At 38.7% G+C, this 24,373-nt stretch overlaps 1 protein-coding gene across 7 annotated transcripts in view; it reads left to right on the forward strand.

Annotated features, from left to right (window-relative positions):
• Positions 1-24,373, forward strand: part of ROBO1 (roundabout guidance receptor 1) — a 1,209,916-nt gene that overhangs the window by 770,805 nt on the left and 414,738 nt on the right. For 3 of the 7 annotated variants that reach the window (XM_055259187.2, XM_055259188.2, XM_055259186.2), the window contains exon 1: positions 10,480-11,556. The exons of the other annotated variants lie outside the window; for them this stretch is intronic. In XM_055259187.2, coding sequence (XP_055115162.2) covers positions 11,502-11,556 — 55 coding nt within the window. In that variant the 5' untranslated portion in view covers positions 10,480-11,501. Of the gene's footprint in view, positions 1-10,479; positions 11,557-24,373 lie in introns of those variants that run through there. 7 annotated transcript variants of the gene reach the window in all.

Genomic DNA, 24,373 nt, shown 5'->3' on the forward strand with positions numbered 1-24,373 from the left:
AACACAAAACAATGCTTAATGTACTTTGGGGAGAGAGAAAATACGATTGGTAAGGAAGTCATTACTTCCACTGCGGCGTTTACAAAATGTACAGAAGAGGCAGGCTTAAGAGATATATTTTTACAACAATTATTTGTGATCAGTGCTATGCAGCCATAGTCAATGTTGTTCTAGGAACATCATACAGAAATCTGATATGTAAAGAAAGGCTGGAAATGGCAGGTCTAGGTAGGCTTTCCTGAGGAAGAGACTTTGATCTGAAACTTAAAAGATAAATTGGAGTTACCCAGGGGAAGTATGGGCCAAATGGCAAATTCTTCAAACTGTGTTCTCCTTCTTTAATCACATAGCTTCTACCTTTAAAGCACATTTAATGATATTCTAGGAAATATACATATGTCTAAAGAAACATCTCTGTATGCATTACCACCTTTTAAGGTATTATTATTGGAAAATATTAAGGGGAGCAAGATCAGAGAATGTAGTGTAGGGGACAATGTAGTTTATTAATTAGACTTTGTCAAGTGTTCGTACATTTCAGTATAAGTTAAAATAAACTGATAAATATTCACCATTATTTAAGACAGATGGGTTTTCCAGATAATCAATCAGTAAAGCATAAGGGATGATGACCTTTTTAAAATTATTTTAATTTTATGGTTCATTTTTCACCAGGAAAAAGGGGATAACTAAGTCTTTCAAGCTCCTGTTGTGTGATAAGCCACCTAAGAAATTTAAAGGAAAATCAAGAAATAGATGATGTTAGGCCAAAGTAATGTGATTTGGATAAACTATGATGCACATTATACAGATAGGTTGATCCCTATTTAGACCAGTATATTTATGTATGGTCACGTCATAATCACTGACAATAATTTCGGTAGCCAAATGTTAAACACTATGCTCTCCCAGCTGAAAGGACCATTTAGTGAAGTAAGGAACTGTGCTTCAGCTTATACTTTTTCCCAAAGGTAACTGTTTAGGAAAAGCGCTTATGTCTTAATTTATTGCCCTTACTAAAAGAAAAGAGTTTACTTTCTGGTGTGAAATACAAGACCTGTGAAATTCAAGCATAGTTGTGAAGAACAAACATTTTCACTTATTAATCACTTGTAATAAAAACAAAAGGCATCCCTTAAACAAAAATATAATAATTCAATTAAATACAAAGGGGAAACTTAGGTGTTAATATTTGTCTCATGGTTTTACATAGTTATCTGTGATCTTTCTTTCTGTTACGTATGTTGGTTCTAAGATCACTGGAGTAAGTAATCTACAAAGCAACTTCAAACAATTGAGTAATTTAATAAATTGTGGAAAGTATGTATTGCTTTAATAGAATATCTATAATTAAAATGAAATTTACTATCGCTTCTCGGCCTTTTGGCTAAGATCAAGTGTGTGAAATTTACTAACACTTTAGCCAGAAAACATTCTACTATAACTTTAAAGAATCAGATTATGCACACCTTCACAGCAATTAGAAATAACTTAAATGTCTAACAATTGGAGACTAGTTACATGTATTTTAACACATTCATCTAATGGGATTCTATTTTGCTCTTTTAATGATAGTGTTAAAGAATATTTTATGTCCTGGAAAAAAATTCTTATGACCATCTTTGAGTGAAAATGTAGGTTTCATAACAGTTTTTAAACTGCTATTCCATGTTGTAAGAAAAAAAAAAAGTCTTTACATGCAATGTGAAAAAAGAAAAGATATACAACAAAATGCTGATAGCATATGTGATTATATTTGAGAGAATTATTGTAATATTTTTTCTTTCTTTTGCTGGTAGTTTCCAAATGCTCTAGAAATATGTTACTTCTATATTGTGAAAAAAATCAAAATCTTATTAGAACCAATTAGCATCTGAATATAAGGCTATCAGCCATACTACTTTTAGAATGTACTCTTAACAATATTTTTAGCAAAGAATTAACATGCTAAACTGGTAAAACAATATTTTACTTTGTAATTAAAACATTGTAGGTAAAAGGTAATATTTAGAAATCTTCGTATAAATAGAATAATTTCGGTATCATGTTTTTGGTGATAAGATTGTTTCACTGGCTTCAGCAAACGCGTGTTTTGTTTCACAGATACACATATGATACATAACTGAAATAAGATATATACAACAAGATATGGTATTACAAGTGAAATTCTACCTTCTAGGTGTAATAAAGCAGCTTTAAAGAAGTTTATAGTGATAGGAAATTGAGAAGATGAGATTAGATCAAATCAACAAAGGCTTTTAGTTCCAATAATGAAATTGGATGATTTCTTTTGGAATGTGGCCAGGATGTCAGAGAGGAGTGATTAAACTCTTGGGAAAATATATAATTATCTTTGTTGTTAAGACAGTAGGTTTATATTCTATGTCAGTTTTCAAGAGCAGTTTGTTTCTCAGTGACGATTACAGGATTTGGATTCAGTATTTACCCACAAGAATGAGCACTTCCGTATTTAGTATCATAGTCCTCAGTCACACCAAGAAGCTATTAAATCCCAAAGCCCCAACTTGGCTGCTCAAATGTGAAGCTTTCCCATAAGCCATATATAAGAGAAATAGATTAACAGGTTATAAAATAAATAACTTTCAAATAATATGTGATATGACAATTTAACGAATTCTTTAGTACTGTGATTATTACTTATAAGCTTGGATAGTCTTTTTCCAAAGGTAGTGTAACATTGAATATTTAGAACTACTTTTATTTACTGACTCCAAAAATAACATCTAAATAGGAAACTCGAATACAATTTCAAGATGGTTTTTAAATGAACATAGTACTTCTTGCCTGTTTTCCACTAGGAAATGGATAGTTAGATGAAATGCCAAAAGCATGAATGCCCAGATTACTGCAATCTGCAAACAGACTTTCTTCTTGCTCATACTTTTTGTCTAGCTAATTTGTCTAACTGATTAAAATAACTTCAAACCTAGGTAAAATATTATTCCGAATAAACAAACAACAGGTGGGACTAAACATAATGCAGGCACTAAATAAGACATAAATCCCAACATATGTACGTCAATCCTATAAACATTTATTGGAAGGATTTTTTTTAAAAAGCAATGAAAAACCAAAAGCATTAAACAGTTTTGTAAAACACATCTGCAGAATTAAACATAATGTAAATTACTTACAAAATAGTCTGTGTTCAAATTGTAAGCCTATAGAGGGTGTCATTCAGCTGTGCAGCTGTTAACTATGATCCCAATTTAAGAGAATTTTAAATCATGATTAGAATAGTATGTGTTTGGTTTCAGATGTATCTGGAAGAAACCAAAAGATAGCAAATCCCATGGTGAGATATAGATTTATACATATATATCTTTATGTTTCCCAATATCCTTCAAATGTATTAACAAACTTGTACAATATATTTTTTCATGTCATGTCATTAGAGTTAAAAGAAACATAAAACCACTTTGAACATTTTTGGCATAAAATAAAAAAGCTTTGAACTTCTTACTTCATATAGAAGTAGAACTAAAAATGCATATACTTCAGAGTCATTTTCTTATATTGAGTCCCAAAATGAAACTAGATCTTTACACACAAAAACCAAAACATACACACTGATAGCTTTCTTCAGCTAGAACTGAATCTGTAAAAATTAGATTACTTTTATCAACAACTTTTATTTGCACCTCACAGTTCAAATTTATGCTTGCCCTTCATGTATAAAATGAGATAATAACAACAATTGACCTAATAATATTTTTTCCTGAGGATTAAGTGAGTTAGAATACATAAAATACTTAGAATAGTACCCACAGCACATAATGTTATATAAATATTGCTTGTTGTAATTTTTATTCTATTAGAAACTGGAGCTACAACAAAAACAGCATTCCCGGTTCCTGATGAGTCAGTAATATGTAAAACATATTTGTAAAACTTACATGTAAAACATAACATATAATACAATAATGATGAAATATCTATTATACTATGCCGTATCTAATGATGTAAGGATGTTAAAGGTAGAGAATCTTGATCAAGAATTGCTGATTATTCTGGTAGAAAGAAGTGTTTTCTAGCAATTTAGAGAACTGTGTTTCAGTCACGAGTCAACCACTAACTAAAGGAGTCTTCCGGGAAAAGTTGGTTTCTTTAAGCTTCAGTTTTCTCATTTATGAAAAGTTAATCTTGAGGTTTGCTTCTTGTGAGTGTTATATACTTTAAACTCAGTCAGCGCTCCCAACCTCTTTGGTCCCAACTAACCTGATCTAAATAAGTGTGTGCTTATTTAGTCAGAACTTTGATTTTGAAGTTATTAAAGTCCCCTGAAACATGAGCTCCATAAGGGATATTCACTGTTAGTTCTCTGTTAAAGTAGATAAGTGGTTGAACTATATATTAGAGAAAATAAATTTTAGAACTATAGAAATACTTACCTAAAGAAGCATTTTTCACAAATATATATTAAGAGTGAGCTAAAACTCGTTCATTCATTCAGCAAACATCTGAGTGCCTGCTCAGTGCCAGGCACTGTTTTGGATGCTGGGACTAAAGAAGTAAACAAAATAATCAAGAATCCCTGGCCTCATTCTAAAAGGAGGGTTGCAGCAACAAAATAAAAAAAAAATGTATAGTATCTTACATGTGAATAAGTGCTTTAGAGGAAAAAATAAATAAACAAGTGGAAAGCATATGGGAAGTATGGTATGCGAACGTAATTTTAAAGTACCTGGACAGATAAAGCCTCTCTGAGGTTTGATGATACAAAAACCTGAGAGAAGGGAGAGTGCCAGTTCACAGATCTGTGAAGGTGAGGGCTCCAGGTAGGGCACATGGACATTCCTTGAGGCAGGAGGCTGCCTAATTCACTCCAGGAACAGCACAGAAGCCATTGTGATAGAGCAAAGTGAGAAAAAAGCACGTAAATGTAGGGGGAGATGATGTCAGGAAAGGATGAGGGACTAGCTCACGGTAGGCCTCGCAGACTTCTGGAAAGACATGAGCTCTCACTTAAAGTGAGACAGGAAAACCACTGGAGGGTTTTGAGCAGAGGAGAGGCATACTCCCTCTCAGATTTAACAAGATCCCTCTGACTGCCCTACGAAGAAAGGCTCAGAAGTGCAGTGACTTAAATGTATAGCCTTTCTCAGTAAGGAATACTGCATCGCTCATTTTAACAGTTTACTGCCAAGTAACCATCATATGCAGTTTAATCAGGAAAGCTGAAGATCTTAATTTTCAGGTGTAGGGTATTGGGTGTTAGAGATATAACCACAATAGTGAAATGCTATAAACTGAACAATGTTTATTAAAGAGACAAGATTTCTCGTAACTATCCTCTCTGGGGTACTCACAGTGCTTATCTGCATATTAAAGGCCTTGGGAAATCCTTAAATGTATTGAATCCGAAGTCTCCCAAACCTATCCTACCATGGAACTCATTTTTGTTTCTTCAAGTGCTTTCGTTCGAAACAAACTGCGTTCAAATATAAGTTCCCTGGCTACTTTGAGTTAATTATGTAATCTCAACATCATCTCTAAAGTGGGGTAATAACATCACCTCACTTGACTGTGGTGAGAATTAGATTAGATAATGTTTGTGAGGGACCCCAAAGAGTGACCTTCATTAGTGCCACTTTTCTGTGTCCTCTCCTTTATCTTCAAAAGCTCACCCCCTCTTAACATTAAAGGAGTAAATACTAGCCAGACCCATTGTTGCTAATATGTAAGGTCCCAGGCTCTAACAAAAGCGCTTAGCAGGATAGCACCTAGTTTTAGAACATCTACAATGTGTGTGAGATGCTGAGATGCTGAAAGACAAACACACTCACAGTAATTCCACAGCAAAGTTGAGTATCTCATAATTTATATTTCTTAATAAGCCTTATGGAGCAGTAGCGAGGCTGGAGTACATCATCTGGTGGGATCAATAGGATGATGGTCCTTTACAATATCTTCACAATGCTGTGTTAAAAATATTGGCCCCAGCCAGGCGCGGTGGCTCACGCCTGTAATCCCAGCACTTTGGGAGGCTGAGGCGGGTGGATAACGAGTTCAGGAGCTCGGGACCAGCCTGATCAACATAGTGAAACCCCGTCTCTACTAAAAATGCACACAAAAACATTAGATGGGCATGGTGGCCGGAACCTGTAATCCCAGCTACTTGGGAGAAAGAGGCAAGGAGAATCACCTGGACATGGGAGGTGGAGGTTGCAGTGAGCCAAGATCGCACCACTGCACTCCAGCCTGGCGACAGAGCAAGACTCCATCTCAAAAAACAAACAAACAAAAAAACGGCCCCGTTTACAATGCCTGAAGTCGTTAAGTAAGTGAAGATGAATAACCCTGGGAATTTCTCCTCCCTATGATTTTTGTTTTGGAACACATAATTAACTGTTTTAAGTAGCAGAAGAGCAAACAAACAAAAGTAATACTGTTAAAATGCACCTTATGTACATTTGAAGCTACCATGTGCAGCTTAGTCAGGAAAGCTAAAACTAAATAGGTCTCGTTTCTTGAAACACAGTAGATGTTCCAAGAAATCTCAATTTACTCTCCTTTTATTCGGATTATTCGGATCACTTTAGCTTGCTTTCTGAGATCGGACTTTTCTTACATATTCAAACTTAGGAAAATATTCAAATATTCAATTATTCAAACTTTCATCTCAGTTCATCAATTTAAATACCAAGGATCACGCAGATTAGCAATTTCACATAAGAATTACTGAACTAACTGTTGCACTCTGAGGGATGGGATCTTGGAGTGTTCAGCACAGCCTTGGTGTGCACTGCATGTGTCACACTGCTTCTCACCAGGTTTGCTGGAACTTATGGCTTGCATCCGAGGCTCAGTCTGATTCGAAGACTTTTAGCTAAGAAGGCAAAGAGATGTTCTGGTTCGCATTATAGTTACCTTAGGAACTCTATTTCACTCCTACTCATCTGAATAAGTGGTATCTGCAATCCCTGGAGAGACCCTGGGTGTTCTGTTATTTCTCGAGTTCCTGTGGCTACCTCCACGAAAGATATAATCATTGGAACAACGCGAGAGTTCATTACTGCTCTAGAAGTTTCACTGTCAAAAAGCCCTTCTTCACGGGACTACTGAAATCTATTATTTTCAGGTTTCTTCAGAATTCTCAGGGGAGATCCTGAATTTTTGGGATCCCGAATTTCACAGACTCTAAATGAGATGAGAATTCTCTAAATGGAAATTTAGAACCCACCATTCATTCAGATCACAGTGATCAGAAAAGGCTTCCTGAGTACAAGTTACCACACTTTCTCCTTCCTTGTGCTGTGTCTCCCACCCAAACTGGAATGAGTCAAGGTTCTCTTGTACATGTCAGAGTTCCCTGAAGATCTGTGAGTACATTCCTCGTCCACCTGTGTACACTCACACTTGCACAGGCACTCACACAGACACCACCAGCATTTCATGCATTCTTCTAGGTAATTTAAAGTTCAGGAGCAAAAGTGAAAAGGTGACAAGTTGCTATGATGCATCCATCTCTAGGAATGTACTGGGATGTCATTTAACCCCCATGGCACTTTGTTTTTATTTTTTTCAGACAGATTCCACCCTGAAGCCTGTTCTGTTTTGTGCACCTCCCCACAGAAGGAGCTCTAAAAGCCGAAAAGAAAGGAATTAGATTTGCATCTTGTCCCTACAGCACACTTTACTGTTTCTTGCACGTAGATGATGTTCACCAAGTGTTTATTTGCATGAGTGAGGAAAAGGAAGTAGATACAAAAGTTCTCAGATGCACTGAGTTTCACTTCTTATAGATCCGTAATGCCTTCTGAATACAAGTTCTTGTCTTTGCATGCCATCTTTACCGATATAATAGACAGAAAATAGATACACTTTGGATGAGGCAGGAAAAAGAAAGGACTAACATATGAGTTGGTGATGATGGTCTTCATCAGGGGGCTGGCCAAAAATGAGTTCCTTGAGGATACTTACTGCTGACTGTCCTAGGAAATATCATCTCTAGGCCGGGCGCGGTGGCTCACGCCTGTAATTCCAGCACTTTGGGAGGCCGAGGCGGATGGATCACGAGGTCAAGAGCTCGAGACCATCCTGGCTAACACGGTGAAACCCCGTCTCTACTAAAAATACAAAAAATTAGCTGGGCGTGGTGGCGGGCGCCTGTAGTCCCAGCTACTCGGGAGGCTGAGGCAGGAGAATGGCCTGTACCCGGGAGGTGGAGCTTGCAGTGAGCCGAGATCACACCCCTGCACTCCAGCCTGGGCGACAGAGAGAATCCGTCTCTGAAAAAAAAAAAAAAAAAAATCGTCTCTAGGAGTGGAAGAGAGGGGATGCGTGGGTGTTGCTTACTAAAGTTGAGAAATCAAGGGTGATATTAATATGGTTTGCATTCAATGAGATAAATGGCAAAAGAAATCTTGAGAGAGATATGAGCAAACTTCCAGAGACCAGGAGATCCACTTGGGGGAACAATGCAATAGGGATCCTTATACGTATTCTTCATGATATTTAAAAGTATACCTCCATTACTAAGTGAAAGTTCGACATCTTTATTTAACGTACATTCAAATGATATGCGGATTTGAATTTTCTCTCCATCTTGCCCTCTTTCTCTCAAGTACCACACTTTAGTGTTTATTTGTTTTCTATTACTAGGTAAGCTTATCTTAAAAGTATTTTTTATTCCAAGAAAAAAGAGATATATTCTGTTTTTCACTAAATATCCTTTAGCAAGACCAAATCGGTGTATGCTTTCCAGCTTTGACTGCCCATTCATGTTTTTACTGCTGAAAAGATTTTGGTTGGAGTCTTTGAATTTTTATCTCCAGGCTGTTTACTGAATTTATAGTCAGTTTTCTCAGGATTAAACTATCTTTCACTTTCAAAGATAGGTGCTGTTAACCAGAGTTTCCACAAAATGTCGCTCTAAGGTCGTTGGTTGCACCAGCAGCAACCAAAATCAATGTACACTTTGCTTTTAAATTTTTATCTTCCATTAGGTAATGAATGTGCTCACCTGAAAAGAAATGGAAAAGCACAACGCTAGGTAGAAAAGAGCAAATCCTCCTTCTCTGCGCTATCCATTGCGCACTTCTCTCCTCCAGAGGCAACCACCCAAAGCAGCTTCTTATATATAACGCTAGACACCAAATAATTTTTGTGAAGTTATGGTACACAACTCTGTAGATAATAATTCTGCCATTTATTCAGCATTAGGCATGTTAGGTATTTTACATAGTGTTTCTTATTTATTTATTTATTTATTTGAGACAGAGTCTCGCTCTGTCGCCCAGGCTGGAGTGCAGCGGCAAGTTATCTCGGCTCACTGCAACCTCCGCCTCCTGGGTTCAGGCAATTCTTCTGTCTCAGCCTCCCGAGCAGCTGGGGCTACAGGCGAATGCCACCACGCCCGGCTAATTTTTGAATTTTTAGTAGAAAGGGGGTTTCACCATATTGGTCAGGCTGGTCTCGAACTCCAGACCTTAAGTGATCTGCCCGCTCGGGCCTCCCAAAGTGCTGGGATTACAGGTGTGAGCCACAGCGCCTGGCCACTGTGTCTAATTTAAAAGAAAGAAAGAAAAATGACTGACTCAATGAATGAATGCCTTTCAGGTGTGTCAGGTTTGTTTCGCCTTGTGTATTTTTTGTTAATGCAATAAAATACCTCGAGAACAGAAACAGAGAAGAGAAAACAGACCTGGTCACAGAGCTATAACTGGCAGGTTGGGATTTCAGGGCGGGTATACTGGGTGTCAAACCTATGCCTGACTAGCTTCTCCTGACTGCAAACTCTGGGCTAGTCAAGATTGTTTTTTGCATTTGTTTCTCTCTCTCTCTCTCTTTTAAAATTACCTCCCCATTGTTAGCTTTCTAATGTGTGGAGTCTATGAAGCTGAAAGAGACGGTTTCAAATGAAACATGAGGAAATTATCCCAAGGCCCAACCCTGTGCCTTATGATTTGGATATCTTTTCTACAAGACCTTCAACAACTGCAACTTAAAAGAAAAGGATGGTTGTAAGAGACTGCCCATCTACTGATACGTTCTGGATAGTTCTCTGTTTACCTCGTGTCCTAAAGCCATGTTGCTCAAAATTGATTTTTTTATTTTATTTTAAATGGGAATGGGGAGAACTGAGAGTGGAGTTGAGAGTTTATTTCAATTCCTGGAAGCGGCAAGGAAGAGGTTAAGTTGGACCAGGAGGATTTTTGAAGTCTTTGGCTGGGAGGTTCCATTTGGAGAAAGGTGCAGGGGAGCTAGGGTGGCGAGAGAAACAAGACGGGTTTTCACTCGCCTGGATTTCCGATTCCGAGCAATTGGATTCTCACCTGAGGGCGCAGTTGGGCACCCCTGGCTTGTGGATGGAAATATTGAGGAGCAGAACTTGCCTGACCGGCGCCTGGAGCGTAGAGTGAAGCATGGAAAGGACCATGCGGCCCCTTTAAGTCTTATCGGGCCGGGGAGGAGAGGGAGGAAACTGCGAGCCGCGGGGACTGGGGGGAAACCCACAGGCAATTGAGCCGGAGAGGAGGCAGCGTGAGAGCAGAAACTTCAGCCGCCGCTGATCCGGGAGGAGCTGGGGTGAGCCGCGGCGGCCGTGTCTCCCACCCGCAGCAGCATCCTCCCGGCCCTTCTCTGCCACCCCGGGGAGAGCCGCGAGCTGCCGCTTTGCGGCTTCCAGGAGCCAGGGGTGCGGGCAGCGACCCCCAGGAAGTTTGGGCGTCTGCGAAGTTGAGGGGTGCCTGCGAGCGCCCCAGAGGGCGAGGGGCCGAGGGCGATGTTGGGCGCCGCGCGGGGCTGGGGGCGCCCGGAAGACGTGCGAGTGCCCGCGGTCCTGCTGCCGTCCCCGGTCCCCTCCGCATCCCCCAAGTGATGGGAACAAGGGCCCGCCCAGGCAGCCGCTGTCGCCGCACCGCCCCCTCGCTCGCCCCCCGCGCGCGGAGTCACCCAGTCACACTCCCGGCGCCCCGAGCCCGTCCTCCGGAGCTGCCGCTGCTACTTTGGCTGCTCCCGCCGCCGCCGCCGCGGGTGGCCCGCTGCTGACTGGGCTCGCCGGGAGACGGAGAAGCACTTTTTGGCCCTCCCTGACCCGCCCTCACACCCCGACTTCGCCGCCGCCGCCGCCGCCGCCGCGCCTGCCCTCGCAGCGCCGCTCGGCCGCACTTTGTGGGGGCGCACGCCGGGGGGCTCAGCGAGACCTGGAGGCAGGAGACGGCCCCGCTGCGCTTCTGCTTCGGCTCTTTGTTGTTCGCTTTGGATGGTTCTTGAAAGTGTGTGAGCCTCCTCGGAAATCCTGGGGCCGGAGAAGACAAACCTTGGAATTCTTCCTCTGCAAGAGTCTCTGAGATTCTGACAAGCGTCCGGAAAGGTCGACGAGTCATTGCCCTGAAAACTCCTGGCTAATTGACCCACGTTGCTTATATTAAGCCTTTGTGTGTGGTGTGTGTGGTGTGTGGCTTCATACATTTGGGGACCCTCTTTCCACTCCCTCCTCTTGGCATGAGACTGTATGCAGGATCCACCCGAGGACAATGATTGCGGAGCCCGCTCGCTTTTACCTGTTTGGATTCATATGTCTCTGCTCAGGTAACCCCACGTCTTCTTTCTTCACCCTTGATCCTCCCTGTTCGCCCCCTCTCCACTTTTCACAGTCGAACCCAGAAGTGTATTGTGGTTGCCCTTCCCTCCTAAGGCCGGAGGGGCTCGATTCCTGCAAGACTTTTAGGCGAAAATGTTCCTAGTTCGCGTTTGGGGTTGTCTCTTTTTCCCCATTCCCCAAAACCTCCCCTCCACCCCTGAACCTCCTCAAGACTCTTTGCAGATCTCGGCCTTTTGCCAAGTTCAGGGCACGCCTAGATTACTCTGGGCAAACGCACGTCTAAGCACTAGGGTGGGAGGAGGCAGCGGCTGGCAGTGAGCTCGGGCCCCCAGGATGAGCCCAAGTGAGTATCAGCCACCGGCTGCTTCCCTGGGGAGGGAAATGTGCGCCCTGGAAGCTTGTGGCCCACGGGCTTGCCAGGATTCCTGAGGCGAGTCCTCCTCTAGCCCCTCCTCTTCCGAGCACAAGGGGTTATTAGTAGTTGTTTTATGTAACCAAAGTCTGTAATTAAATTTGATTCTGAAGAAGCTTCACGAAATAACTCCTTCTTAAGGTAGGATATAAAATAGCCACTGCCTCGCTGGGTTTAGAAGGAAAACAGGCGGTTGCAAGCATCGGAAAGGGGACAGTTAGTCGCCTGGGGATTCTCATTGGCGAAAGAAAACAGCTGAATTTGGGATGTTTAGGATTAATTAAATAATACTGAAATTCCGTATGAAGTGTTGGAAGGATGCTGAAACGAGACCCTTCTGACATAAGAGTACACACTGCATCTACACTTGGAAATAGTTTCCTTACACTCCCTAGGAAACTTTTTTACTGTGGGTGAACTGAGCCACGACTCAACTTTTGTTTCTTTCCTTTTGGTAGATTCTGGTTTCAATCACGGATCCGATTTCAGGCTTTAAAATACACACACACACACACACACACACACACACACACACACACACTGCACCTCGGAATTTTTATAGTCACATTCGCATACTGAGCTTCAAGTTGCATCAGGGCTTATCGGTAAGAGTCACTCAGTTTGCGCAATTATGAAACGATTTTAAAAGTTTCAGCTTTTGTGGTCTATGATTATCATTTATGTTTTGACCAGGGATTTTACTTAAGGCAGATAGTTAACAGAGTAAGAAAAGGGGGGAAAAAAACCCCACATGCCTCAGCTAAATGATAGCGAATAAACTCCTAAAAGAATTTTAGCCTATGAATTGTGCTTGCTGGCTAGAAGTTACAAGGAAGATTTGCAACTAAAGTAAATTTTAAAAATTATTAAATTGTTACTCCTTTGAAGACAACAGAAAGTGAAGTTTCAACCTGGTATATCTCATGTATGTCACAGTGGAGGGATGAGTAGACTAACTCCTTGAGGTTGTCATTCCCCACTTCCAGCTTCTCCTTCTGTAATGCCTTATTTTTCCTTAGTTTGCATATCAGAGTAATTGAATGGTCCCTCCAGTTCCCCACCCCTAGCCATGGATGCAAATCAAAAACATTAAAATCTGATCTCTCTATTTGCCTCTCTTGGCTGTGTCTCTCCCTAGTTTAATTTACAGCTTCAGATACCTTTGAGATTTCTGTTGATTCACCTTTCTGGTTAAAGTTTATTTACGTGTGTAAAGTGAAGTGTCATTGTGATAAATGACTGGAGGGGCAGATTACTGAAGATAGGGGGTTAATGGTCATTAGTCACTGTTTGAGTTGAGTTTGTATATGTTGGAACATTTTATCATGGCTGTAGATTAAAGATAGGGTCACACTAATAAGGTATCACTGAAAGTTGGTCGTGTCAACTTGGAAATTCTGTCTTCACTTGGAGAATTATTTGGGAAGTACTGTCCTATTAGATTTAATAATTTGAGTAGTAAATATCTGAGGATTGCAATTTCAGTAGATATGAGACAATTATAATGTTAGAGCTACACTGATTTCTAGCTTTTAGAAATCTAAAATTTCTACTTTTTCTGTTTCTGATTTAATTTTCCATTTAAGCCATTGATGATTTTTGTAAACCTAAGTTTTTCCTATAGGTGTGCCTATCTAATTTACCACTTTTCAGGACAAAAGCTTCTTTCTAAAGTGCTCCCTCATACATAACCTGAAGCTTTTTATTCCTCTGATCACTTTCGCTCATGCTGTGAATCTGAACTTGGGAGGCCAGACTATTGAGCTAGTAGGGTGATTTCATGACAGTGTTCTGTTATAAAGCAACACTATCGATTTGAATAATACTTCACAGAACTCACGTGACTAGTAACCTGGGTGTGTTCAAGACACCTGGTCAGAGAATGAATGAAGTTCTTGAAAGATTGTGTTTCATGTCTTGCCCCAAGCCTAAGATCACAGTCTATCACTTGTTAATGGAGTGTATTTAAGAGAAATGTGGTGAGCTTAAATAAATCAAAGTGTACTGAGGGGATAACTTACCTTCAACAAGATTTAACCTGTAAAACCATCTATTGGTTGTCAGTTCTTTTTTTCTTTTTTCTTTTCTTCCTTTTTTAACTGTCTGCCAACTTAACAAAGTCCAACAGTTTTCTTCAAACAGATTATAAACTCCATTTTGGTATGTTGATGGCGTACTTAGTATTAAGTCTTGTGCTTAAGAGTGTTCACTTCCCATAGCCTTTTATCTATTAACTTGATGCTACAAAAAATAACCTTTCATTCAATGAAACTGAGATTTATAAAAAGTGGTTATTCCTTCAGAAATTCATTTTTCAGGGAGATTCATTTAATTAGTTGGTCTATCTGCCTTTTCTATGGACAGATAGACTTCTGGTGAGTTTGCGGGGTGGGAGGGTGCAGGAGAGGTAGCCCTGAAAAAAAATCCATGTTATCTCTCAGGATCTGATTTTAAACATTTTTTCCCTCATAGACTTCCTCTTCTCAAATCCATTTGCTTAAAACCTGCTTTTAAGTGAAAAAATAATTGAATTTCAGTCCAAACTTAGGATGAGATTTGAATTTCAAATAAATGATAGTTTACTGGTACTGTCATTCTTTTTCTTGTTTTTTTTTTGGGGGGGGTTAGGGGAGGGTTTCTTTTGGGAAGAGGAACTTTTTTAGATAAGTTTCACTATTTGAGCCAATTGTCTGGTCTCCCGTCTCTCTTCCTCTTTCCCTCCTTCCATCTTTCTTTCTGGTAAGATTGTTGTGTAGTTCCAATACGATCTGGCTAGTTTCTTTATAACCTTTCGGGGTTTAAACGTACATACTTGAATACTGTGATATCTTTTAAAATATCTTTATTTCTTGATAATGGGCATTCTAATGCATAAGACATTTATGGTTAAAAGGTCTTAGAACAGAAAGTTCACCTGAAGTTTTTTCTTAGTCTTTGCTACAACAAATGAAATATTCTTATGTAATTTAAAGTGATACAGAATGCTAAATTTCAGACTAACAATGACCATTTATTTTTCGTTTTTACATTGACTAGATATCTATAATTTGAAATAACTGGGCAACAGGAATCCAATGGGAAGGAAACAGGATAACAGCTTCTCAGTGAAGACTATAAGTGGCTGAATCTTTATTTATTATCATCTGTGTTAATTAAAGATGTTAAGGTGATATTTAGGTTAATTTTTGACCTTTAGAAAAATATTTGATTTTAAAAACAAAAATATAAACTGCCCTGCGAGCTTGATTTCATATAGGAAAATAGAAGGAAAGCAAAGTTATCATTCAATTTAAAATTAGGCCTAAGGTAATCTATAGACTACATGAAAGAAAGGCACCAAAAAGAAAAATAAAGAAATAAACAAAAAGCAGAAGTCTGGGGAAGTGTGGTAGAAACTGAGGTCTAGAATTAAGCTAGTTTTAAGATACAGGCAGGGATACAGTGGAAGTAGACAGAGCAGCCAAGTGGGAGTGTGTCCTCTGACCACACACAGCGCAAGAAGCAAATCCAACAAGTGGATTTCGTTTTCTTTTTTTGAAATCGAGTCTCACCCTGTCACCCAGGCTGGAGTGCAGTGCTGCGATCTTGGCTCACTGCAACCTCTGCCTCCTGGGTTCAAGTGATTCTTCTGCCTCAGCCTCCTGAGTAGCTGAAATTACAGATCCCACCACCATGCCAGGCTAATTTTCGTATTTTTAGTAGTAGAGATGGGTTTTCGCTATGTTGGCAAGGCTGGTCTCAAACTCCTGACCTCAGGTGATCTGCCTGCTTCAGCCTCCCAAAGTGCTGGGATTACAGGGATGAACCAGTGTGCCCAGCCCAAGAAGTGGATTTCTGAAAATATGATGTCAGTGTATATTCTCTTAAATTCAACAACTATATAAAGAACTAGATTGCATTTTTAAAACAAAAAAAAAAAAAAGCAATTTGAAGCATGTTTAACTCTTTCATGAATCAATAGAACAGTTTTTTTTAAGCTACATATGATAAGACTTTAGAATATTGACTACCTCAATGTATGTAGAAGACTGATACACCAAGTAGTTACCTTCTGTATGGTAACGCTTTTGCTTAAAGGAGACCAGTGAAGTGAAAGAAGGAAATAATTAAAAGATGAGATGGAGTTCAAACTCTAGGTGCAATAAGAAACTTCATGAAAATGGCTTCTTATACTGTGAAGCTAGGATATCACTTACTAAACACTCACCATTATCTTATTTAATGCTCATAAAAATCCTATGACATATATGCTGTTATTTCTAAGATACTACTGTGCCCTGATTTTACTGTTGTGGAAACTATATCATAGGGAAGTTAGGGAATGTGGTTCAGCAGGGATTTGAACCAAGCTAGCTCTAAAACTCTTTACTGTGCATTTTCCTAGTTGAAAGAGAGAAATGAAGAATTTAAATAAGAAAGATTATGGTTCACTCACTTTTTATTTTAAAACTTGTCTCAAAAAAAATCCACTTAAATAAGACTGTGGTTTGAACACTTGAGAATTTGGAAGGAAGGCATTATTCTTCCTGTCATTAAGAAAATGGTCTCTAATTTTTAGATCACCGGGCAAGACAGTCAGTTCTTTACATCGTCTAACCAGTTCACATTCAGCCTTGATTATGTCTGCATTTTCTGGCATGCTTAAAAGAGGAGACTGAATGTGATTCAAAACATTGTCTGCCGGTGATGCAGATGCACGTGGCTTCCAAGTTGTATTTTGGAAAATGAATGGCATTGTTCTTCTTGCACACTTGAGGAAAGATTTTGCTCTGCTCTGAATCCCAAGGCAAATAATTGGTACTCCTCACAGAAGAGCCTGTGGAGAGACAATCGTTTCCCCTGTGGTTGCTCTTTGGCTCTGGGTTGAGTATGGGCTGGTGATCATTTAGTAGATGAGCCTTCTGCTTGACTGCTGTTCACAGATAACTCACTTCATGGTTACTGATCATGGAAGAGTGGAGCCTTCATACCTGGTTCATCAGCTGGTTGGAAACTGCTTATGCATAGCCAATAAAGTTGCCATCCTGTGGAGATCAAAAGGCTACTTCCATTCTTTACAATTCTGCATTAGCATGGTTTCCTTTCCCCTTCTCCCTCCACTTTCAGCCCCTTCCTTCAATCTTGCTGTTGAGGAAGAGGAAGAAAAAAAGATGATCTGTAGTGTACAGGGAGATAGCTTTGATCTCCACTGCTTTGCTTTTTCCTCTCTTTTTTAACCATCCAAAAGGCTATTTCTAACACCGAAAGGTGTCATGTTGCTTGCTTCATGGGAGAGCTCAGCCTCATTTCCCTTCAGCCAAAACAGGCTGCTACAAATCCTCTTACTTCTGTGATTTTACTTGGCTTCCAAACGTCTTATGACAGTGTTGTTCCACACATAAAATAATATTTTGAACAGCATGACTGTGCATATCTTTCTGACTTTATTCAAGGAGAGAAGTACCTCTGTGGCATTCACAGCTGTCCATGGCTTAGAGCCGGAAAAGAACATTCTGTTTATTTTATTTAATTAATTCATATTATTTTTGGGGGAAAGTGGCTAGAAGGTAAGCAATTGTAGAAAATGTTCTAGGGTCACAAGATGAGACTAAATAGTCTATCTGGGCTTAATGCTTGTCACCTAGTTTGACACTTAAATGAAGCGTTAAAAGCACCATCAAAGGATACAAGCAAATGTCAACAGAGCAATGTGGTTCTGTGTTAAGTGGGAATATAGTCTTTTTGTGTCAAGTGATTGCTTTGTATGCAGCATATAGGAAATAGTCGGTTTTGGTTCCTAATAATACAGTATTTTGGGGATCTATTTTTCAAATCATGTTAGTCTTTCAGTTAAGTAGAGCAAGGTTTACTAGAAAACATTTTTAAGCTACTTCTGGCAATAACAGCTCACAGTTAAAACACTTTCTCAAGATGCTCTTGGTTAGATTTCAGAAAGTATCAAATTCAAAGTATGTCTAAATTCAACTCATCTGTACAGGACCTGAGAGCTGGGGACAGCTTGTCCACAGTCAGCCATGAAAGGAGCGTGGAGTCCTCAAAGCTCTCTTCTAAGATTATTTGCAGTGTTCTGCTTGAAACACAGTTTGTGTGGCCAGTTTGTATAGAAAGTTAAAGAGTAAAAAACTTTGTTACGTATGACTATTAAGTTCTTGAAAAGCCGTTTCAGGTATATGTTATCTCTCGATTTAACTTATAATTTCAATGAGCATAACAAGATAATATTCATATGACATAAAAGTCTTTGGATCATGTTAGGTATGGTCATAACTTATGCAACACTATGGAAATATATATATATATATATATATATAACACCAACTTGCCAAGTTCATTCCTGGGTATTGGTAGAAGGCTAGATTTTAGCTTCTCTGCACTAACGTGATTGAAGCCCTTTTATGTTATTAGCAATTTCAGGTAGAGTAGGAAGAGAAAATGAAGCCAAAGAATGAATGAATCAGGTCACAAATGTCTGTTTCAATGTCATTTGGCAACACAGTGCTAATGAGATACACTAAGTCACATGATTTGATCTCCAACTTAACTTGCCTGCTGTTACATTTTCTTGTTTAGCTTGTGATTTTCTTTTTTCACTAATGGTGGACTTTTAATTTGGCTAAAGAAGTGTATCTAATTGCAATTCCTTTCCTATACAAGAACATGTCTGCTTTTTAGCTGCATAGCTCTAAAGCTGATTTTGTATACTTAGGCTTTATTGAAAAGGAAGTCTGTCACTCTGAAACGTCACTAAAATGGTCCTTGCTCATACAACAAACTGAGTTAAAGTACCTTTGTATGTGTTAACTACACATACCTCTGGGTAGCTTTAAACTTCTTTAGTTGCTTCGTTTGGGAAGTAATTTCAGTATATCCAGACCGTTCCATTAGCAAGTTGTCTGACTAAAGTAAACCATCTTGTACAGGCTGTGGAAAATAAAACTCATCTGTTCATTTCCCTTGTATCTGAAGAGAAGTGAAAATTTCCTAGCAATCTGGTAGAACAACCACTTGCTAAAATTAATGAATTTAGTAATATATTTCCAAAATCTAAATCTGTAGAAGAAAAACAGGGGAGACGTAAAGCTTTCATTCAGATATCTATGCAAATAGGAGGCGCATTCACTGACAAGATCATTGCTATTAGTCTCCATGAATTCAGATTGAACACAAGCACCCTAAGGACAGCTTTGATTTAAATTCAGTATGGTGATGAAGAAAAAGAAACTCACTGTGTTATTTGATCTTTTCTCCTGTCATAGGTCATTGAATCTTAAGAGCTCATTGCTTTTTAGGAGTCTATATGTAGATATAGATAAATAAATATAGGTATTACATGATGAAAAAACCCAAGTGACTTATTAAATGATGATCGATGTAGTAGTATAGGCCCAGTTGTATACACGAAACCTGAAACACTAGGAATCAATAATATCTCTAATAAGAATGGTAATACTGATAAGGCCTAAAAGTTAGAGTGTTATTGTCTGCTTGACAAAGTGCTAACATGCCTTATCTTATTTAATACTTCAAACAATCACATTAGAAAAATGTGTTGTTATTAGCCCTGTCCGTCAGTATGAAAAATGAGGTTCAACAAGTTAAGCTCTTTAACTATAGCCAGTCAAAGTAGTAGAGTGGGGATATAAAATTAGCCTGTCTCATCTCAGAATTCTTGCTTTTCACAATTCTACAAACACACTTAAAGATAATGAATGTATACGAAACAGTGTAAAATATGTTTAGAACATATTTAGATGCTTTTTTGGGAGGGAACTGCATCATGCTGCCAACCTGTTTTAGTTCCTTTTTAGATGTTTGATTTTTATGTTACATCTTACTGTCTGTTGCTTTCTTCTCTTTGTCACATGATAACCCACAAAAAAGAGTGTACCCTGGTATTACACACCCTACAACACAGAAACGTAAGTCCAGCCCCATAACATGGTTTTTTCAGTGCCGTTCAGTTTGTGGAATAAATTTGAAATTGTAAGTACCACCTAGTTTTTATGACAGCTCAATTGTGTCAGTAGAATTGTGTTATAGAGAAAATAGAATCAGTGTTATCCAACTTCTATAAGGAACTGATTCTTTCATTTTCATTTTTTGATTTTGATAATAAATGGTGATAAGATGTTATTGATAATAAAACACGTTAAGCAGAAGCTTAGTTAGAATCTGTGATTAGCATTCCTTTAAAGGTGTGTTCTTCTCCAATGACAAGTTTTACAGAAAACAAAGGAAGACTTTAACATTGGTTCACATAATTCCTGCCAATGAAACCTGTGTAAGTCTGTGATAGCTATCAAAAACAGCACTGTAATCAGTACTCTTTGAGAAGTAATGCAGTTGGTTTTGGGAATACCATTCTTTTGCTTTTCTTACTGTTTTAAATATGTGTTTCTGACTATGGCTGTTGTATAATTTCTTAGGTAGGGTTTTCTCAGCTGAATTCAGTGGTCTTCCAAAGTTATTTCCAAATATGTAGATGGGATTGTATATTTATATTCATCTATTTGCATAGGTTTGGGAGTTTACGTAAGGCTTAAATGAAGATTGAAGCTTTCCCCAGTTTCTTACTCTATATCACTAATCAAAACAGTATCATATCTAAAACCTTCCCTTATTTGAGACTTGGTTCTTATTAAGGTTTTTACACTGTCTTAAAATATACTTCAGGCTGGGCATGGTGGCTCACACCTGTTATCCCAGCACTTTTGGGAGGCTGAGGCGGGTGGACCACCTGAGATCAGCAGTTTGAAACCAGCCTGGCCAACATGATGAAACCCCATCTCTACTAAAAAAAAAAAAAATATTAGCTAGGCGTTGTGGTGGGCACCTGTGATCTCAGCTACTCCGGAGGCTGAGGCAGGAGAATTGCTGGAACCTGGGAGGCAGAAGTTGCAGTGAGCCAAGATTGTGCCATTGCACTCCAGCTCAGGCGACAACAGCGAGACTCCATCTCAAAACAAAACAAAACAAAAAACATACACACACACACACACACACACACACACACACACACACACTTCAGGGCTGGGTGAAGTGGCTCATGCCTGTAATCTTAGTACTTTGGGAGATTGAGGTGGGAGGACTGCTTCAGCCCAGAAGTTTGAGACTGTCCTGGGCAACATAATGAGACGCTATAGAAAAAAAAAAAAAAAAAAAAAAGAATTAGCGTGGTGTGGTGGCGCATGCTTTTAGTCTCAGCTACTTGGGAAGCTGAGGGGGGTGGATGAGCCCAGGAGGTTGACAATGCAGTGAGCTGTGTTCATGCCTTTGCACTCCAGTCAGGGTGACAAAGTGAGATACTGTCTGTCAAAAAAAAAATGTATGTATACATAAATGTATATATGTATATACATATATAGTATACATATATATGTATACATACATATATACATATACATGTATACATACATAGTATACAATATATGTATACATACATAGTATACATATATATGTATACATACATAGTATACATATACATATATATGTATACACACACACATACATGCTTCATGATAAATATATTTTAGTACATCCATTGCTTTGCAGTTTGCCATTCATTTAATGCTACTTGTTTATTATTAATGGAGCTTAATAACATTATTTGTTCCCCAGTAAACTACTATCAATCGTGATAATAATAAGAAATTATTATTAAGCAGCTGCTGACGTTTGCTGCTATTAGACATTTTAAGGAATATTTCAGGCATACCTGATAATGTGCAAGAGCTTTTAATACAAGATTCAAGTTGTGTACATATAGACCACAAAATGAAATGTCGATTTACATTAGTGAATTGTTGGCACTACATAAATGAAAGATGTTTCTGATATGATGAAACAAGGGAGAATTGCATTTTGGGAACTGGTGGGTCAGGAGATTAACTTAGTCAGGAAACTCTTCCTGGAATAAGTAGGTTCCCAAAGAGTGCTGAGAGAAATAGTGGAGATGACTTGTTTGACTAGGGAAAGTATTTGAGAGGTGCACTTAGGAGTGGGTATCTGAAAAACCTGCTTTAAGAGGTAGACTTTACAGCTATTGGTTATTACAGAATTTCACTTTTGACATTGTTGTATTGTAAAGAGCATTATTTAATAATCTCATTCATTCTTTCAGTCACCTAACCAGGCAACAAAGTAGAAAGAATCCCTGTGCCTAAGGAATTTATGGTAAATGGTTGATTGCTGTGTAGGTGATTTATTTTTTTTAATTTTTTTATTTTTTTGTATTTTTAGTAGAGACAGGGTTTCACCATGTTAGCCAGGATGGTCTTGATCTCCTGAGGTCGTGATCCGCTCGCCTCGGCCTCCCGAAGTGCTGGGATTACAGGCTTGGGCCACCGAGCCTGGCCTATGTGTAGGTGATTTAATAGAGGTATGCATGATGACCTCTGAGTGAGCTTATATTTAGACCATAAAAAATAATGCCTATGTTAATTAGCTTGATTTAACCATTCTACAATGTTTGCATATTTAAAAACATGTTGTACACCATAAATACATACAATTTTTATTTGTCAATTTAAAAAATAAATAATTTTAAAACATGCTTCAACTAAATGGAGAGAAGGTGAAAGTAAAATAAATATAAATTTGATAACCTAATTCTTAGAGATTAAGACATCTGTTTTCTGGCATTTTCTTTGAGGTTGTGGATAGCAGTATACAGATAAATAGACTTTGATATAATGCTATGTGTATTTTTATTCTCAATCTATCAGAGAATCCTTTGGACGGTACCTGGAATATCACTGTCTCTCTGTCCTTCTGCCCTCTCTGTGGTACCCTGAACACAGTCTTTATTCTTTCCTCATTACTTTCTGTTTCAGGAATTATCTCTTCAGAGCATAGACATTTACAATTTTTATAAAACTTGTCTGCATATTAAGCTAAAACCTAATTCTAATTCCTGACCTACTGGCCTTAGTTTTATCCTCCAAAGCTACCCAAGGTAAATCTAATTTAGTTGCAGTATTTGAAGAGAGTTATTTTGTTCTTTTTGAACTTGTTTTTTTTGTTTGTTTGTTTTGTTTTTTTTAGACGGAGTCTCGCTCTGTCGCCCAGGCTGGAGTGCAGTGGCGCAATCTCGGCTCACTGCAAGCTCCGCCTCCCGGGTTCACTCCATTCTCCTGCCTCAGCCTCCCGAGTAGCTGGGACTACAGGCGCCCGCCACCACGCCCGGCTAATTTTTTTGTATTTTTAGTAGAGACGGGGTTTCACCGTGGTCTCAATCTCCTGACCTCGTGATCCGCCCGCCTTGGCCTCCCAAAGTGCTGGGATTACAAGCGTGAGCCACCGCGCCCGGCTTAAACTTGTTATTCTTCAGGCACAAGATGCCCATTTTTTTTTTAAATTTTTCTCATTTGACACAGATTCATTTCCCTTGGTTATGTTGTTTTTGTTGTTATTGTTTTAAATATGTCTAATTAGCCAGTGTCTTTCTAAAGTGTAAGGTCAAGTTTGAGGAGTCTACATTCCTTTTTATTTAAAAATGTAAATGACTTTTAACTTTCTCCTAACCTTCCAACAAATCTTGCATTTTATAAATATTCCCTTGGTATCCTGGGATGGCATGCTTTTCTGGATCAGGAGATTTAAGATGTATTAAGAAGCTAGATAACTGGTCTTTTCACCTTTATTTCCCACTGAACCATCTGAAGTCTGGTCTAAAGTTACAGTCTCACAAATAAAACTTATGAGATTCTGTTTTTGTTTTTTTTTTTTTCCAATATTTTGTAAGGGTTGAAAACTGAAATGCCTATACAAGGTCTGTATAAGAAAGGAAGTGCTTGTATTAGGGCCAAAGAGTGGCTGGCTGAATCTTGCTCCAGGGAAATACAGCCTCAATGTAGACATACTTTCAGATGGACTTTTCAAGAGGAAACATAAATCTGTATTTTTAAATACAATTTCCTAACCAATAAATATGGGTAGTTGAGTGTGAATTAATAATAATTATAAGTGCTTGCAGCAAATATGGTATACAGTCATCATTTTGTGGCTGCAGTATTACACCACTCATCTTACGGCCAACTGACCTATCTGTTGCTGCCTATTTCTACTCTAAATACATCAGTATCTCCTTACTTTTTGTTATCTTCTGTGTTTTACCTTTTCATTTTTCTGCTGTTTGCCCTTCTTTGTATGGTTACTAGTTAAATGTTTACATAATGGCTTACTTAACCAAAAGCTTCTCCTTTATTGGTAGCTATTTACATTTTACAAATTGTATTTGTTGAGCCAGGCAAAGTGATCAGTTTTACTGTTTATGTTTATTCTTTTGTCCTAAAGCTAACAAACAAAGACAACAAAACCACGAGCCCTTTGATGTGCTAAGAGTCCCTGATGAGCTGAATAAATAAATATATTCTTGAAGAAGAGAAGTTATC

This window comes from Symphalangus syndactylus, chromosome 21, assembly GCF_028878055.3.
Source record: "Symphalangus syndactylus isolate Jambi chromosome 21, NHGRI_mSymSyn1-v2.1_pri, whole genome shotgun sequence".
Lineage (NCBI taxonomy): Eukaryota > Metazoa > Chordata > Mammalia > Primates > Hylobatidae > Symphalangus > Symphalangus syndactylus.